General features: G+C 38.1%; 1 protein-coding gene across 1 annotated transcript in view; it reads right to left on the bottom strand.

The window, feature by feature from the left end:
- Positions 1-86: 86 nt before the first annotated feature.
- The window catches only part of LOC111874852 (protein goliath), a gene marked incomplete at its 5' end in the record, with an annotated part of 107,326 nt that continues 86,768 nt past the window's right edge, over positions 87-20,644 (bottom strand). Inside the window, 6 exon segments of the mRNA XM_023870700.2 lie at positions 87-4,787; positions 6,047-6,218; positions 7,880-8,020; positions 12,939-13,035; positions 14,259-14,341; positions 14,684-14,755. Coding sequence (XP_023726468.1) covers positions 4,558-4,787; positions 6,047-6,218; positions 7,880-8,020; positions 12,939-13,035; positions 14,259-14,341; positions 14,684-14,755 — 795 coding nt within the window. The 3' untranslated portion in view covers positions 87-4,557.

Genomic DNA, 20,644 nt, shown 5'->3' with positions numbered 1-20,644 from the left:
AAAAACATTTACTACATTGTCAAGTGAGGTCAATATATATAAAAAAAATAAGATGAAGTTGTGCTACAGCAGAAAATGAATAAAAATGTATTTTCACCCATGCATTTTATTTTGGAGCATATGGAAGTCCTACATACTGATATTGTAACAGTTATAAAAATCTCTTCTTCTTTTTTTTCCTGAGTATAGGCATGACAGATTTCGTGATTGAAAGCATTAAGATTTAAATCCAGTTAGTGCATTCATAAAGTAATGTTGTATTTCAACATTCTGCTGCATTTAATCATCACATAGTACAAAACATTAGGTGGTATTCACAAAGTATTTGAAACATAAGTGTATCTTCACAACTCCACAGTTTGTTTGCCTTTAATTATAAAGAAAATGCTTTTATAAAGAATAAATATATTATTATAAGTATTTTTGTTTAGTTATTATTGAAACAGGAAGGTTCTGTTGATAAAATTCTTCTATTAGATGGCTTTTCTGAAGTTGAAATATCATCTTTTTATTGATTTTTTTAGGTAAAAGTTAAGTCATAAGAAATGGAAATTCATAGTGTCTGTGTACAGCGAGAGTCTTCTAGGTGGTACAGTACGAAAGATAAAGGCAATAGATTGCTCTGAGGCATGAGAAGCTGCCAGTACTATAGATGTCAGAACCAGTGGGACTTTACAATATAGAAAGTTGTTTCAAAGAATTTCTAAATGTGATAATAGATAATATACTTTAAGGTATTATTGGTTTAAATCCATATTTTACAGTTGTGAGAACTAAATTGAAGAAATACTGCAAAGCCGAATTTGTAAGTTCTGATTTGGCTAGGCAGCCAATGCTGAATCTGAATGTCTTATTCTTTCAATAACATCATTTAGATTTATTCTGTTCTTTAAAGAATTGAATATATAAATAGTTGTGAACCATTTATAAGTACAGTTTTACATTAATTAAATCTTCAAGAAGAAAATAAATTGCATGAAAGCTCCTGACATCCAATTTTGTCCATGTATTAGAACATCAATTACAATGGGTAATTTTTATTCTGAATGTGAACTGAATGATATATGTGTTTTCTACTACAGTTCCTGACAATTAACAACCGATTGTCTAGATAATGTGGTACCCTCAACGTCTCACAACCCTATGGATCTTCACAGCCTGGTACAGGGGCAGCTTTACTTTTTACTTACTACAATTCCTAATTTTATCTGTATATAAGACATTACTTTGTGTGACAATCAAGTAAATCAAGATTCTGGCTGATATATGGTTGTTTTTTCCAGTGATATCATGACTACAAGGTACCCTTTATTTAAATGTGTCTTCCATGTATCATGTGAAGGCTTTTTAAATTTCTTACACCTGAACATATCCATACATATGGTACATAGTTGCTTTTTGACAAAATATATTTCATAATACTATTAATAATAATTTTAATTATTAAAATTGATCTTCAGATACAGTAGGAAAATGCATTGTTTCAGTTAAGCTAAATAGTTGTGTATTAAACAGTGTCTACATTTCACGAAGATTGGATGCTTGCAATTTTTTTGATAACATTCTTTTCAGATTATATTATGACACAACATTCCTCTGCAGAGTTTCAGAACTTGCCCAATGCATCTCACAAAATCTCCATTTCAAAGTCACAGCATGGTTATAACATCTGTTACACTTTTTGCATAAAAGAATTGGGCACCAAATGCTTAATTAACAGTTTCATCTGCCTTGGTTATGATATTGCAACACATTATTATCCCTTGCTTCTTTATATATTGTTACTGGTGAAACTGGAATAATTTTAACTTATACCTCTTTAAAGTTGAATAATATCAGTATCTTTTCCATTTTTAATGTAGTGAGTGAAGCATGAATGCATTTTTTTTGGCCAGTACAGGAACATAAATTTGTACATTATCACATAATATGAAACTTAAAAATTAAGTACGATGCACATACTGTTATCTTCTGAAAAAATATCGTGCAGTCACTGGCCCTTTTCCACAGTAATGAACTCTTGGTTGTGCTTAGTAAAATCATCTATCAGCACTATAACAATTCTTCCAGTAAGGCCTGAATATCTTATCTTGATTCTGGCCTCAAGGTCATCTGAATTGGAGGGATACATAACTCTTAATGCACTCCCATAAAGACAAGTAGAGAAGATAAACTGAGGAGTTTTGGCAACCTATTTAAAAGACTAGACCATGAGATCATATATCTGACTCCAGCTTCTCACAGCAGTGAATATTATGGTCTTCTGGGATGTGACACTCTGTAGTTTTGTAGATATCAGTGTCTCAGAAGAACCTGCTGCCTCCATCTTCAGGATATATCACTCTTCTACTTTGAAGATGAAAGCAGTAGATTCTTCCTAAATGCTGATCCTTGTCTACTGGCCTATATGGCATCACATCCCAGAAGACTGCCATCTTCTTGAGATGCAAACATTTCACACAGCTTTGTCATGGTTATTTTTTTAAGTATGTGGTGTAGCACCATCATGCTGAAATAACCAAATTTGTTGTGACATGTAACATGATTATTTTATGTCTGTTATTGAATGATTCTGTCAGTATCAGGGCTATATGGCATTGATGATAGGATGATAAATGAATATCAAGCAGCTGGTGGAATGAGAATTGGCAGCAGAAACCAAAGTACTTGGAGAAAACCTGCCATAATGCCACTTTGTTCACCACACATCACACATGACCTGCTCTGAAATCAAACCCAGGCTACCGTGGTGGGAATACAGTGACTAACATTTTCAGCTAAGGTGCAGCCCATGTGACATGATGCTCTATCAGTGAAGCATCCATCTTGACTGCCAACCAAATTTCTATACCGATGCAAATCTATGGCAAGAGACTTACACATAGAGACATTCATTACACTGTCAGGATATGCATCACATTTAATTTCCAATCTTTGTACCATATATATCCAGTATCAATACATGGGAGTGAAATGCAGAAAGTAAAGAAGAAAGACACAATAAAGATTCAGTCCACAGGAATGAAATTGTTTAAATGAGTCAGGGGATCCATAAGAATGGACAGAAATCAAGTATTACGCACTACAGAGAGAATTAGAAACATATTACACAGAAGACAAAATTACAGAATATAGAGCCTGGTAGTTATAACATATACACACAAGAATTATATGAGAAAACCAAAACAGGCCATCCATTGTACACTGAGAATAGCTATTTGCTGGACAAGAATGAGATGGGAAGCGAAAGCCAGAACAGAAGATTTCCTATCCCCTGATGATTATATTACATAGTAATGTTTAAATTTATGTTCCTTCATCAAACAAAAGAAGATTTCTTCACAAGTAACACAGTCTATATTTTCTGTCCCATTCTGTATACAGTAGAGGAGGAATAATTAAACTTGGATAAGGATCTTCACTTCATGGCACAATCATGAGTAACACAGCTTCATAAAACATTAAAATGGAGTTCTTCATTGAAGAGAAACACATACAGTGGACTATTGTCATCACTAACAATATACCATATATTCTGCAACTGGATATAGCAAAACATGACTGGCACTGATGTCAAGAGGTCAACATATGGATGTATACTTGTTTCTGTCACATTAATGTCAGCCTAGTACATTATCTTACTTTATGTCATAGATAATAGCTGTATTGTTCTGTCAGAAATTTTAGTTATTTTATAGCTTATAGACTGAACAAGATTAACGATGCAGACACCTCTTAACAAATGTTTGCTGTCTGTCTTATTCTGAAAAATGTGATAATACACCACAGTTTAGGGAAGTCATTATTTCCTTTGACTTCTACAAAATACTGGAAGAAGTAAAATTTGTTGCAGTTAAAAATTGCCATGCCAAACATCTACTGCAGTATGCCATGCTTCAATATTTTATAGTATTTGCTTGTATGATTTTCTTATTAAATTCTTAATTTCTTCTTCATCTTCTTCTTCAGCTTTCCAGAATAGGCCCTCTGGCCTGTTTCATTTCAGAGTTAATTTCTGAAAGTATCAATCTGTTAAAACGTCTTGGAACAACTCCTTGGAGAGGGGACAGGTCCAGCACAAGCCCCTAGCTGTACAGGCAGCACAAACACAGAAAAGCATCCAGGCACACATCCATGCTCCAAGTAGGATTCAAACTCATGATCCCAGAGTTCAAACCGTTGAAGACACCTTAAGACTGCAAGGTCAATATGATCTGCAGATTACAATTTCATTCTATAAACATACAGTCCTTTTTCATAACATTTTAGCATTATCAAGATATTTCCTGTGGATGACAAAGTGCCTAATTATGAAAAATGATAATATAGTCTCAATAGTATCTCCATTCAGCAAAATGCTCCATTACAGTTTTACATTAAGTACGCTTGTTGCATCCGTAAGACTAGGATAAGAGGAAATATTTATGTCAAGATATTAAAATAGCCAGCCACAAAGATGTATGCAGAGGTTAGCTTTTAACACATGACCTTTAACTCTTGACAGCAGTATATGATGAACATTACTGATGTTACCTGAAGTTTCTTCATATTTGTCCTTCATTCCCCTGTAGCTGCTTTGCTAACCTGTTCTGTCTTCTCATAAGATGGGCCAGTGTTCATGCTTACACCCAGACTCTCACAATCCTGTATATCACAACTGGGCATTTGCCTGAGTTCATAGTCACACTTGTAGGGTATGTCACACTTGTTATTAATGGTGTTTTCTGATTCTGGGACAGGGGCTCCCAGCGTGCAATTGCTGAATTTCTCCAATTTGTGATGAGCACCTGAAATATTTGTGGATATAAAAGCTTCAGTTCATTCATAGTAATGGCTTCATTAGAACAGTACAAATTTTGGCCATTCTGAGGAAGAAATTTCATGATGCAAGACGAAAACCCACATTCCATATGTAAAAGTCATTGTACTCTTATGTGAAGTCCTTCATTTCTAAGAACACGTCTGTTGGTACTCCTGTGCTTAATTTTTATCCTCGAGGTTGAAAAATAAAATGCATAAATTTGATTTTTGACATGTTTACCAAAATGCATCGTTTGCTGGAATGTGCACCGGCTGAAAAACAGCTCTGCTTACATGAAAGCTGAAGCTTTCTCATCAATGAAGATGTAGATTTTGGGCATCTGGTTTATGGTGCCATGCAGTCTTGTGGGTGGTTACTTACACTTTAGAGAAGCCTGGTACTGCTACCTTCAGGGCAAAAATGAGATTCCTGTGAAATATCTATCACCAAAAAGACTGCATGGTGTCAATCCAAAATGCCACAGTTGAAGTCATAATACTCTTTTATTTATTTTCATTTTATTTTTATTTGTTGTTTATTTAATGATACTGTCAGTAACATTAAACCATACTGTATACTGTTCAAAGATTGGATGATAAACTGAAAAATGCAGAAGGATGTAATTGTGGCCTGAACTGAAGAAGACCTAGCATCCTGGCACTGGCATCAAGGGATAGGAAAGCCACAGAAAAAAATATTGGACAATCAGTGTTTTGACCAAGATTCAAAATGAGCTCCTCAAAAGTACAAATCAGAATCATTACTGCTGAGCATTCTTGTTTAGTCATACTATTATCATAGAGGGGGGAAAACCTAACAAAAATATGTAAAAAGTGTACGATTTTTATAAGTGATTGCAACACTAGACATGTACATGTATATCAATAACGCAATGTAGGCGTTAGGCATGGCATAGCACAGTCAGTACAGTTACTAGGTTATGGTTTGGACAACCAGGATTCAACTGCTAGTAGACCAAGAAGCTTTTCTTTTCTTCACAGCTTCCAAAGCAGCTCTGGGGACCACCCAGGGATAAAGGGGCTAGGGCACTCACTGCCATCAAGTGCTGAGGTTATGCGTGGTGGAGCTATACCTCCACTCCCCCTACGCCTTCATGGTATATTGGGCACATGGCGCTTAACTGCACAATGAAGTACAGAGATAACTTTACCATGGTCCATGTCAAAACAATTATGCATTGGACAAAAATATTGTTTTACTATGAAACTAAAGTGCTGGCAGTACCTGCAATTGCTGTACTATACTGTGTTGATGTATCCATCAGGCTAGGAGATTCCCCTGGATGAGATGTGGCACCCATGTAACACCTATCTGAACACAACGTTGGTGTCAGCTCATCAGGAGATGATGCGCGGCTGCTACGGCTCTGAACATCAGGGGAAGCAGAGCCTGATATCTTGCAAGACAAATTACAATAGAAACTTACAAGAATACATGGATATACATAATTAAACATCCCAACCTCTCGTCCAATGGCTACTAGGAGCTCTGAGGCTCTCACAGCCCAGGCAGTTAGTTGCTGGCTTCTCATCATGGTGGCCAGAAGTCAATTTCAGGGCATTCCATGTAGAATTTATAGTAGTAAGAGATGTACTTTGACAGGTTTATCTTTGATTACATCAGTTTTCCCCTGAAAATTATCATGCCACCACTGTTCCATTCTTATCATCCTCAGTTCATACAATGGTCACTGCAAGAATTACAAGAAGAGAGGAGGATCTTTCCCTGGGGGGTAAAGCTGTGTTAACTTGCTCCCACTTAGTGTTGAGGTTAAGAAAGACTGGAGCTATACCTCCAGTCCTTATATGTCATTCCTGGTGTGATGCTTAATTAAAAACAAGGCACCTTTACTTTGATGTAACCAAATATTTTACTGCCTATGAAAGCATCATTTTCAGTCCTTAAAAAGCTACAATTAATAACTAATACCTTCATTCGCTGTAGTGAAAACTCACTAATTAACCAACCTCTCTGATTAAAAAAAAAAAACAGAAAACCCCAGGCAAATTACCCTTAGCATAGTGCACATTACCAAAACTATGTACTTCATTAAGAGTAGCAATTGTCACTGCCATTGTCCCTATCCAAAAAGAAATGCAAAGAGATGTACATACAGCGTAGCAATTCTGGTGTGTCCAAACCTGTTGCTGTCTCCAGACCTTAAATTCATGAATTCTAATAGTCTATGCTCTCCTATGAATAATGTAAATATATAGAGTGCAAGAATAGTAAAATAATTCAAATGGTAATTGAATTATGGCATTACACAATATAAAAGTCCTTTTACTTAATTTTCTCAAAAACTTTATGAGTTACGGAAAAAGTGTATTCAGAATAATATATAAATATAATTTCTCTCTACTACTTTTGTCCCAAACATGTTTCACTCTGACAAGTATTCAGCAAGTTATATTCAAGACGTTTGCAGAAACACATTACATTTCCATGTAAATTGTCTGTTAACTAAAATTGGAATTAATCAATATGCTTTAGTAAAACTCACTATCAGTTTTCATGAAAATCCATCCCATAGTTCTTGTGTTATTGCATGAGGTCAGATGTACTTTACAGAGCTACTAGGCACATTTTTGCAGCTTTGCATTGTGAACACACCACAAATGCTGCATTTATAGAACACAAATAGAACTGCACAAGTATACTCGTATGCAAAATGCAACATGGTGTGAATGTGTTAAAATCACTCTTTATTTTAATGATATACAAGATAATCTAGCCATGGAGTCTAGTAGTCCCACTTCCTTAGCAACTATCATTCTAACCCTCACATAGGGCCACAGTTGGTCACTGGCTTCCCACCGCGGCAGCCCGGGTTCGATCCTGGGTCTGGTCAAGTGGGATTTGTGGTGGACAAAGTGGCGCTGGGGCAGGTTTTCTTTGAGTACTTCGGTTTCCCCTGCCAATCTTCATTCCACCAATTGCTCCACAATCACCCTCGCCTATCATCTGGGGCTGGTACAATAGGCCAGAAGTGGCCACAGTACAAAGGACTTAGTCCCACCCCACTAACAATAAAAAAACCACACATAGCTGACATACCTGATGTTCCATGGGTCGGATCTGTAATACAGGACTGAGATTTCTCCGTTGTAGCCTGTCAGTGTCATTATTTACACCAGATCCTAGAGTTCCTGCATCTTCAATGTCCATGTGCAGAATACTCTCCTGGCTACCAGTAAACTACAAACAAAGATCTTTAATTTGTTAACAGTTACCATGCCAGTTTTATTAGACCCTTACAGTTGATATTAATATGAGTACAACAATGTAGAAGTTAGTCAACTTCTATCTTCAGATATTCTTACTGTTTCCATCTTTAAAACGAAGTGACTCTTCAATCCTCCTTGTCAATATTCAGAGACAATTTCAAACATCTGGGCACAGAACAATAACTGGTGAACAAATGGATTCCTTTGAAGTTACTTGCACAGATTCTTTACACCTAAACTATTTCATTGGCAAGTCACATTCTTCTCAAGAGCCACAGCTTACCAACGCATGCCCTTGGATATAAAAATTTAAATGGAATACTAAGTATTAAGAAACTGTTAAATCTTTTTATGTGCTAGCAGGTTACACAGAGTGTATTCCAAAAACCAATTTGCTAAACTAGAGTTAACTTTCTTCTCACAGCCATAAAATTTTACTGTATCCTGTTTGATGTTTCTCTGTGGGACACTAAATTTCAACAGTAAACAGAAGGAAATCTTAAAAGGAGAGAATACACAGCTGGGGTAAGTTTAACATTAAATGAGGGTCAACCCTAAACTTAGGATATAGCATGTGCAGCATGTACACGCATATATTGAGGACTCTACACACATGCATGGAGAAATGGACATCTCAGTAAAGTGGCTAGGCTAAAGGTTGGATGACGGGAGAATCAAGGTCTAATTTGGTCTAATTTCCAGCAGGAGCACAGACTTTTTTTCTGCCACCATGGCCGATCTGGAATCCACTGAGACAGTACCAGGGACTCTTTCCCTGGAGATAAAGTGGCACTAACCATTCAACCCCATCTAGTGCCAGAGCTTAAGAAAAAGTGGAAGCTACTTACATTTAATTTCTCTAGGTTGCTGGACTCATACAGGTAATTTTGTGATCTTTAGTCAATAATTTTTTAAGGCTAGTGATATAAAGAAAATTTAATTCCCACACTGAAGCAGCCTATCTTTGGAATTTCACATATATAAAATTGTAGTACACTGCTTATAACTCTTCAAACATCTTAAAAACAAGTGTAAATGAAAATACATCACATCATAATCTAGTGTCAACACATTTCATTTATCATGATTACTATAAAAATATACAGATTGTAATCATGGTCTCAGTGCTTTGCTTAAGGACAGAGCAGAAAGAAATTTACTTTTTTCGAACCCATGCATGTAAGAGCAAAATTAATCATTTTCTAAGGACTGTCTCACCAAAGGGAATATCTTTTGTATTTTAAGTTCTCTTTTAGCCTACATTCCTTATTTTGATAAAATAAAAGTAGGCTTATGAGATCACCTGTTGTCTGCATGTCTGTGAATCCCCCCCACCGTTAACTTTTGAATGCCTAAACCAACTTTTATGCAACTTGGTATGTACAAGTATATCATGGCACCAGAGCCCATCTCAATGGCATATTTCATAAATCTGTCCCATCAGTCTGTGTCTGTATGCGTAACTCCCTATTGTTGCTAGGCAATGGTTTGGTAAAAACATTACAACAGCAACGAATATACAAGCAACAACAGAAGAATTGTTGGACATATCGTTTTCTGTGCACTCCATGTTATATGGAAGGAAAAGAAGGCAACTAGTTCTTCCTAGAACTGCTTGTTATTACATGCTACTTAGTATAAACAGGGTAGGATGGGGAGACAAGACAGCTAAACAGACATTTGGCTATTATATGCATGGATATCCTAGCTTACATATGTTTATAAGTATGAGTTTCATTACAGCCACTATAAGTCTCAGGTTACAACAGAAGTGAACTGTTGAATGTTAACACACTGCATTAATGTAACATATATTAGGTCATGAACAAGTGAGGAGTCTTCCTTTTCAGTGTGTTGTCTCTCTTCTCTGAGTACTGATAATGTTTTGATCTGAATACATAACTTGTAGTAAGTAAAGTAAAGCTATCCCTGTCACAGGCCGTGAAGGCCCATAGGGTTGTGAGAGGTTGACAGTCCCACATTATCTAGACAATCAGCTCAAAGATGGCGGTAAGGTTGTCAGCCTTACACACCGGCCGCGCTTTACTCCCCAGGAAAATTATTTAATTCATTCCTGGTACTCATTTCTGTTGGAGGCTGAGTCGACCCCAGGGCCATAGTGCAGCTGGAAGGATTAGGTCAATTGAAAATAATCCAATAACCTCAACAGGACTTGAACCCGCAACCTTACGGCTTGTAGCATAGCCCCTCAACCAACTATGCTACCGTGTGCCCCCGCATAACTTGTAATACATTATATAAAAGATTTGTTTCATGACTGACAATTTGTACATGTTATTCATGAGAAATGGTCTTGTATGTTGGTCTTGACACATTATTTGACAACACATAGGTCTGGTAAGGACTATGAGTATAGAAGAAAGCAGAAGTTAATAGTATGAAACTTATATAGATGATGATGATACTTCCTGCTGAATTCTCAATGGATGTTACACTAGTTTAATACATATATGGGGGCAGAAGGAAAGCAGATAATTAACAGACACACAGAAAACTATTTACAAAATTTACACGCTGTTGTGACAACACATAGATACATATCAGAGATATTTAGAAAGAGATGAAAACTGTATGGAGAGTGACTAAAATCTACAGAAATCTTAATTCCCTGTTCCTTCTGCATCCTATGAACCATTTTAGAGACTCATAATGTGATCTAATATTGCAAATTATAGCAACTGAATACAGACAATAGAATGGAACCATTTATTAAGCTTAAATTATGCTTATTTCAGCATGTGTCCTGAGTTTCCCTGTCTTCTCAATCAAAGAGATTACAATTAATTCACTTTATGAATGTGAATATACATACCACTCTATCAGATGATGCTGACAGTCTGATTCATGGTACAAGTGCAACCTGCAAACATGCCATTCTTATGCAGGAGACAACTGTTCCTGATTGGGTGAATTTAGAAATATATTATAAAACCTTATAAAATGATTTGACAACCTCCCTTCAAATTATTTACTTTCAGAACCTGCTTTCTAAATTAAATTTAGAATCCAACAAAAGTAATATTATTCCTAAGAAAAAATACCATGTCATGAAAGTGTAGAAGTGGAAGTAAATCTCCATGCATTCTTAAATTTGGCATGAGATGGAAGTGAGTCATCAGCTTCGCATTCTAACCACTTTACTCCAAAAGAGACCGTGCCCAGTACTTGCTGAATAGGAGGCTGTATGGATCCCAGAATTGGTCCAAACATGGAGGCCAAAAGAATAATTCTACTCCCACCAGGAACTGAAATTCAGCCAAGAAGCTCATGGGCAATTACTTTACTGGCTCATACTTCCTTAATCTTAAGAGTCATCAAGATTTTGATCAATGACCAAGGCCTCAACTTAACGTTCTGAGATTGTCCTGCCTTAACAAGGTTATTGCGCACTTCCTGAGACAAAGGTAAATGACTGTGGGGCGATGGGAGGACACACCAAAACCATAGAAAATCACAGAAATCCCTGCTCAATTGTTGCTTTTTCTTTTCTTGGCACTGCAGCCCCAGTGGGCCTAGGCCTACTTCATGAACTTCTCTGTTCACTTCGGTTTTCCTAGATCTTACACATTCGGTAGGACTCCTTGGGCGGGTGATCAGCTCATCGCAAGGCCTCTACCTGTACACAAACACAGAAAAACGCACACACACACTAAACATCCATGACCTGAGTGGGATTCGAACCCATGATCCCGGTTTCCAAGCGAGTGAAGACAGTACATGCCTTAGACCGCTCGGCTACCCTGACCGGCCAATTGCTGCTTTGTCCACATGAATCTCACATGAAGTCAAACAAGATTGAAGCTATGCTGTGTGGTAACTGTCTCAGCTATGATATAGGCACTTTGTTAACTGTCCAAATTATTAAATTTAAAATCAACATAAACTTAAATTTCCTTGGATAAAGCAATCTATTGTAGTACAGATCCACATTATGAACAAAATTTTGTAATATTAATGTAATTGTTACCTTACAATATGTAGGATATTTTACAAAAGAAGGCTGGGACCAAAACAAAATTTAATGTGCTTGTTAAGCCAGCTAACTTCAACTCATTCTCCCACCATATAGGTTTCACCCCTTGTGTATTAGCACATCAAAAGTACAGAAAGGAAATGCTGTGAATGCATCCAGAAATGTTATAAGACAGAGTGAGACCAGAGGTTCTCATATCAGCATATCTTAAGATTGTGAGCTGTGACGCCATACAGTTTGGTAGATAGGTACCAACGTTTCAGGGAAACCTCCTTCCTCCATCTTCAGTTCTTTCATGAATATGTATTCAGCAGGTTCTCCAAAATATTGGTACAAGCAGAGATTTAAGGCCTGACCTCTGTGTGTGTGTAAGGAGAAGTATGGGAAGAAGTAGTGAGGCAGTGATTTCAGCTGCATTGTGGGAGGAAAGGAGACATACCGTGAATCTAAGGCTCATGACTAATCCATGCACATCCTGCAGTCCTTATCTCAGTTAGTGGACATGGCCAAATCCAATGTGCATTATGCTTAAAATGGCAAGGCCTGTAAACATGGACATCTACCAAATTAAACAGCATGACATTCCACATGACCATAACGTTATGAACTGCTTGAGCAACACTCACCACAAATCTATAACATTTAACTTGCTGTGTATGAGGAATTTGCTAAACTCATGTGCACAGTTACAATTCAGAGAGATGTGCCATGAGTCTGACTTGGGTCTTCACAGGTACCATTACTTCCACCCTTCTGGACATTGCAAGGTCATGAAGTACTCGTATGTCAGTTAAGGTCTGAAGGGGTTAAGCTTGTGTATGAAAAGCAGGAAACAGGAAAGATACTACGACATATACTACACTATAAATACTATAAATGTATGTATGTTACTCACAACAAATCCATAGTGTTTAAGAATGTCCATTTTACACATAGGACAAGTTCTATGTTCCAGCAACCATGGATCAATACAGAATTTGTGAAATTCATGTCTGAAAATAGAAGAAATAAGCTTTAGTCAATTCATTGCAGTTTTATTTGAGGACCTGTTTAGAGGCAGACCTTCAACTTTTTATAGTACTGAATTACAGTCTGAACCAGTTCCAGCATTTTTACTTTCAGATTTATATTCTCTGTTTGACAACTTTATTTAAATTAGATAAGAGGTAACACAGGTTTTACACCAATAAAAACAAATACCAATATGTATATGGTGTCTTGTATTCAAAGTGGAATTAACTACATGACAGGATACACAAATGAATTTTTAATTTTAGATTTGAGGTTCTGATAGCAGTTACTATCTTCTGAGATGTGATACCGTGTAGTCTAGTAGATGTTTATTGACACTTAAGTACAATATACACGTATATCCTCCATCTTCAGGTTCAAAGAACAAGGTGACTAAACAAGAATCGCACACTTTGCTTCTTCCTTGCTCATTACTTTTCTGATCTAAAAGAGAAAATCATACTTGATGCTAGAATCTAATTCATTTTGCATTGACAAAATAATGTTACCTACTTACTTTTGAAGCTGAGCCTTTCTTGAGGAGCTGCCAAATCTGCAGCTACTCAAGAATTTCCCAGCATTTTATGGAACCCGAAGGTTTATGATCATGTTCACAAGAACCCTCCACTGGTCCCTATCCTGAGCCAGATCAATCCAAACCATACCATCCCATCCTATCTCTCTGAGATCCAACAAAAGAATGTTACATCTCTATAATTTTTAAATATTTCCTTATACTTTTATTAGATAACATGACTATTGTTATTTTTTCCCTCTCATTTCATATTTTGTTTCAGTTTATATGTCTCTAATTATTATGTATGTTCCATGAGGATATGTTTCTTTTTAGTTTCTAACGTTTTTACAGTATTAGTTAATTTCTCTCTTCTTATAGTCACTTATATGAAATTTAATGATCACTATGTATGTTGACTGAATTAGCAATACTTGTATCATGATACAGCATTTTCATGTGGGTTTCTGTATGAGTGGGGACCTTTCGAGATAAGTGTTTCAGTATCAGACTGTTGGGAGGCATGCATCATTAGCCTGTTACAGATGGGATAACACAATAACTTGAAACTGAAACCAGAACATATTTCAAAGTGTGCACGCCAATAAGACTTGCAAGGCTCAAGAAACATATGGTGATGACTGGTGTCACCACTTCTATCAACATGCATGGGTCCCTTTACATATTTACCTGCATGGCAAGATACGAAGTACATCAGAGATCTTGTATGGTTCAATGCATACAGCACAGCATTCACCATCACCTTGAATTTCCTATAAAGGAAGGTATAAATCATTAATTAATTTTAATTAATTAATCTTAAATGTTTTCCTAGTGCATGGAATTTTTTAAGTTTGAGTTATATATATATAGGATTAACAGCTGAATTTGTGAGACCAACTTCCTGTATAACAAAAATTGAAATAAATTATCTTCTGGGATGTGACGCAGTGTAGTTTGGTTTCTTCTTACTCATCAACCCTGAAAATGAAGGCGATATGTTCCTCCCACTACAGGCCATTACAACCCAAAAGACTACAACCTTCCTAGTCCCTGGCGTGAGAATCTCAAATCCCGCATAAATAAGATTTCTGGCGTAAAATCTCTGAACTCACCTTATCTTCAGACTTTATGTTCTTTGTTGGAATTTTTGACAATGCCTTCTTGGCAGCACTGCATAACCGCCTCTGTAACGAAAACAAAACACTGCTGTCAGTCAAGTTCATAGATTAACTTCCTTAAGGGGGGGGGATTAAATTAGTCGAAATACTTGTTGCCATATTTTTCAGTTATGAGAGTTAATTTAATTTATTTTATATGGGATGTAATTAATTTCTTCAAAGTGTAACAACATTAGTGAGATGGGCACATCATGTAGCACTCACAGGAGAGGTAAGAAACACAAAATCTCAGTCTAAATACCGTGAAGTAAAGGGCCGGGTGGGGAATTTGACGTATATGGGGTGATAATATTAAAGTGGACCTCGTAAGAAATTGGATCTAAATATGTGGGCTGACTTCATGTGGCTCAGGAAAGAGGCCAAATTGCCTCTTGTGAACATGGTAATGAATCTTCAGGTTCCACAGAAGTTGGAGAATGTCTTAAACAAATGAACGATTATTAATTTATCTAAAAGGAGAATTTTATCTTCTGGGATATAACGTCGCGTAGTCCTTTGAAAGTCGACAGATATTTCGGAGGAATATGTTACCTCCACCTTCAGGGTCGAAAAACAAACCAAGCAACAAATCAGCTTGCTTGCCACAACGATAGAACTCTTCATAACCACCGCTGTGAGAACCTCAAATCCTATTATCTAAAAGATCTTTGCTCCATGGTCTGAATTACTTTCTCACTTATTTAAAGAGAATAGCTTTAATAATATTAGTTAACGAGGGTATGACCTAGAAGTTGGCCTAACTGTAACGCGGATACGGAAGATGCTCGTTTCGAACGTCGGCAGGAACCACGGCTTGGGTTTCCTCAGTCCCTTGATTAGGCTAGGGCCGTTTCCTTCAAAAATATTTTCCAGTTCATCGTAATCATCCAACGCTACATAGTCCAGACACTGACGACATTAAATAACCCACTAAAAAAAAGACTATGGTAACAAAATAACAAAGTTTTAAAATTAATTCTGACATATGGTGATTTCAAATCTGGACACAAATATTTTCATCGTGTCATAGTTTTCTGTAATGAATTCAGAGTCAAAACAGCATGTTTTTTTTTTCTCGCTTCTTTATAGCCTACTTTTCTTATTTTAAAAAATGAAGAGAGATTTATGAGATAACCTTACCGTCTGTCTCTCTTCCATAACGCCTGAAAAACGGATTAGTGGAGCCAGAATGGACGGCGACTGCTTAGCAACGGCTTATCAAACATATTCTCGCGGTAACAAATACACACGCAACAACAGAAGAACTGCTGGCCGCGGTGTTTTTATGCTGTCCGTGTCGTATGCAGTAGTATGTAGTGTAAGGAAAGTAGGCGAGTGGGACATAAAAATATGGTCGTGAGTCTCGAGGGACTCGGAACCAAGAATCACTGGCGTGACCAGCAGCAATTTACCAGAACGACCACGATTACTTCTTGCTAGAACTTATTTTATGTTGTTCCTGTAATTAACCATAATGTGGGACTACGATGTTTTATTAGTAAATACAGGTTTATTCCCATTTAGCGTTATTTTTAAATTGTGTTATAAGTTACACGTACGTTCATATGCATACAAACAAAAAGAGGATAGCACAAAACGTATGCTTGTTACAACTTTCTGGTTATCATTTTTGTGATCAGCATCGAAGACGTCTTGTTTCACTTACGTTATCGAAGGAAACAAAATATGTTTTCCTGTGTAATGAATCATGGGACCTTGAGCTTCCAAGTTCAGAACTTTTCTGTTAGCAGTTACTGGTCTTGGCTAATATGGTAAACGTATCAGTTTGAGAACTCGAAGACACTGAGCTGATACAGGCCCATAGAACGTCAGCAGAAGTCCTACGCAAACATACAGCTGTCCCGCCCTTATTTACAGCGTGTAAAGCGAAGAATACATCGATTTAAGAGTGTAATATGGACACATCCTGCTATCAGGCAGGGCCATGATGTAACACGTATTGCCCTACAAATGATGCATTCACTGCAGCAGGTAGAATCTGGTACTCACTCTGGGGGTCATCTCCGAAAAGAGTTTCGTGATTCATACATTATATTACGCTTAAATTGACCCTTCAAAGAATAAACAACTGACTGCTAAATTGCTGGTGGTCCTCGACAGCACAGTGATGTTTAGTTCCGAGTCCCACGGGACTCGTGATCATATTTTACTGTCTCCGCTTCGGGATTCCCTCAACCTGAAGGACCAGGATCCCCTCTCTATATCCTCCAGGAACAGGGTGGCCCAGTTATACCCCCAGGCACTGGGTTCCCTTTTCGTAGCCTTTTACGACTCGCAGGGCTACAGTGGAGGTACTTAACATGGTATGACTATTGGCTCTGTTCGTACCTCACAGCAAACACATGTCTCCGCTACAAAGCCCAACCGGTTAATGACGTTTAGGGAAACAGTCGCTGTTTACTATGAGAACCATACAAAATGCACAGATACATTTTGTGGGCAGAAGGTAGAGGTTTAGTACGCTAAAACAAATGGTACATTAAGCCATATAGGAACTGCTGGGCTTTGAAATGTTAATGAGCCTACAAAAAAGAAAGAAATATCATGTATTACTTCAGAATTAGACCCACATTAAAAGCCAATGCGGTAACGCTTCTCACGTTAATTCGGAAGGTGACCGATTCGAACTCTGCCAGGACACTTGTTATCCTGATATGTTTTCGTTTTGTAAGCGATTACTTAACGCCGTTGTCAGTATCCGTTGCATGACAGGATGACTGATGAATTGAAAAGGATTATGAAGGAAAAGCTCTTGGTCTAATTTATGTACCACAGCGGAACTAGCCTCGGAGGACTGAGGAAAACAAAATCCTCTTAGGACAGCCATTGCCTCGGGCGAGATTCAAACCAAGCATCTCCCGAATAGGAATCTGGAACTTTACCGTTAGACAAAATTATTTGGTTATGTTTTAATGGTTTACCTCAGTCCCTCCAGGTAAATGCAAAGGTAAAGGTAAAGCTATCCCAGTAACAGGCCGCGAAGACCCATAGGGTTGTGAGACGTCGTGGTTCCCACATTTTCTCTAGACAATCGGCTCGCAGATGGCGGTGAGATTGTCAGCCTCACGCGCCGGCCGCCTTTTACTCCAGGAAGATTCCTGGTACTCATTTCTGTTAAGAGGCTGGGCCGATCCCAGGGCCATAGTGCAGCTGGAAGGGTTAGGTCAACAGAAAAATCCAATGGCGTCATCGGAAATCGAACCAGCGACCTTTCGGATAGTACCGAAAATTAGGGAACGGCTGCTTCCTTCCACATTCTATCAAATTCATTATTAATTATGTGCATTTATTATATAATGGTATATTCATAATCTGAAAGCATTATTTTGGAATTTCCTTGTACAAAGTTAGACAAGGGCCCATTCTTCAACAGTTCGAAATTTTGTGCCTACCCTGTTTTTGTAGCTGCATAATTATTTCAGTAGATGTATCTTGTGCAGCCTAACAATAAAACAGGACCCATTGTTCTGCACTGTCTTCTACGTTCACATGAAAACGGCTGCGAATAACTCATTATAAAGTGCGTGTCTAAAATACTGTCAATCTATTTTAAACTGCTGTATTGGGAATCTTGCCACAGAGATGTTTTTGTGCGTCAAGGTAAAATAAAGAACCTTGGAACAACATTTCGATGGCTCTGATATGATGGCTAGCGCTGTCTCGAGGCTAGCAGTAAAACTACAAGAGCTCCGTCCACAAATCACAGAAGTCTACATCCCTACTACATAGATTTGTAGTCTTACAGTTCCACTACTATTACTATTAATTTATTCAACAGTCAAATGGGACGACTTTTTGCCGCGTCACTTTTATCACAGCGTGATGTAATTTTATCAGCCGTACTGTTAACTATGAGTAGAACAGAAAACTGGTTTAACTTTCTACTTAATGGCACAACTGATAAAAATGACGTCAAGTTGTGATAAAAATGAAGTGGCACGAGGTCGCCCCATTTGACGGAATTTAATACTTATATACAGAGTCTGTATACGTCCAATTCGTCGGATAAAAGTACAGTCGTCCCTGCCCTTAATTAATTTAAACACAACGCCATGGAGACATATGGGGCAATGGAGATATAGCTCCACCGTTCTTAACCTCTGCACTAGATTATGGTGAGTGGTCAGCTTCACGCCCCAGCTGCTTTATCCTCGGGGATAGAGCCCCTAGTTACCCATTGGATAGATTGGGTGAACCCCAGAAACGGTCTAAACGCTGTGGAGTAAAGACAAATTGTTTGCCCCTATCGGGAATCGAAACACGGCCGTCCAGCCCGCACCCCATCGCTAATCCGAATGAACTATCCCCTGAAAGTTATGCACCGTAACCATATTTATAATTGCTGACGTAACAGATGTTTTTCATGTATAATAATGTGTTTCCGTATTAATTTTCACATACCTAGCTCTAATGGTTCATTACGTACCTCCATCAAATGGAAAGCTAAAGACAACTCTTTACGGCGGCCATGTCGTTATTTTATGTTCTACAAAAAACTCAACAATAATCGCATATTTTTCGAATATTAGCTACCATATATCCTACTGGAACCTTGTATCAAGAGGCGCTAGCGTGTCTCTCTCCCACCTCAGAGGTTTGCGTATTCGCCATGTTTATTGAGGGCTATTTTACGACGCCGTCAGTATCTACATTATATAACGTCGAACGGTAGGACGATCCATGAATGATGAATTGTAAAGGATTTGGAAGGAAGCGGTTTTGGCCTAATCGAAGTACTACGCCGGAAATTACTTGGAAGGACTGAAGAAAATCACGAAAATCCTCAATCAGGATAGCCGGTGTCCCAGCCGAGATTCGAACCAAGCTCCTCCCTCATACATGTACAGGGCGTTACAATTAGACCATCCTGTCTGCCATGTTACTATTAAGTGTAGGAAAAAAAAGAGACATAGTTCGGGTGGCCTTCAATGTCCGAACGTTCATACCAATTTTCGTGAAAATCGGTCAGCTGTTTCAGAAACTGAATAAAGCTGTCCTTTTAACAGGTCGTGAAGGCCCATAAGGTCGTGAGACGTCGAGGCTCCCACATTTTTTCTAGACAATTGGCTCACAGATGGCGGTAAGGCTGTCAGCCTTACGCGCCAGCCGGCCGCCCTTTAAAGTAAAGGTAAAGCTATCCCTGTACCAGGCCGTGAAGGCCCATAGGGTTGTGAGACGTTGAGGGTCCCACATTATCTAGACAATCGGCTCAAAGATGGCGGTAAGGTTGTCAGTCTTACGCGCCGGCCGCGCTTTACTCCCCAGGAAAATTATTTAATTAATTCCTGGTACTCACTTTTGTTAGAGGCTGAGTCGATTCCAGGGCCACAGTGCGGCTGGAAGGTTTAGGTCAATTGAAAATAAGAAACTTCATCGGGACTCGAACCCGCGACCTTCCGACTTGTAGCATAGCGCCTCAACCAGGGAGAAGATAAAGAGGTGATGATCTCATACGCCCACTTTCTTTCCTTAATGAAAGAAAATCTGATAATAAAAAAGAGCAAAAAACCGTTGAAAAAGGGGAACGAAGAAGCCATGGTCAATTTATTGACATTAATTGTTAGCTAAAACATTTTGTTTTGACATCGCGAAGTCTTGGATTGCGTATTCTGCACCACTATTGTGCCTTCCCTGCAGGAAGTTCGCTCTCGGCAGTCAGACCTCTTGGCCTCGGTGTCATTCAAGGCCTATGATAAGGCTGAAAAACAGCACAGCCCGTAGGAAGCTGGCACGTTTTGCTTATGCACTATTATTACGTGCGACGTTAAGCATCGTTGTGATACAGTATCTTAATGTAAAGGAGGGCAGTCACTGAGTTCTCAAAGAAATTCCTTCATATAATGGAAACCGAAGGTTCATTAAATCCTGAGCCAGCGAACGTCGGTGTTTGGCCAT

The sequence above is a fragment of the Cryptotermes secundus genome, unplaced genomic scaffold (assembly GCF_002891405.2).
Source record: "Cryptotermes secundus unplaced genomic scaffold, Csec_1.0 scaffold160, whole genome shotgun sequence".
Classification (NCBI taxonomy): domain Eukaryota; kingdom Metazoa; phylum Arthropoda; class Insecta; order Blattodea; family Kalotermitidae; genus Cryptotermes; species Cryptotermes secundus.
Note: the sequence above shows the minus strand (reverse complement) of the source record. Positions and strands in the feature narration are given on the sequence as shown.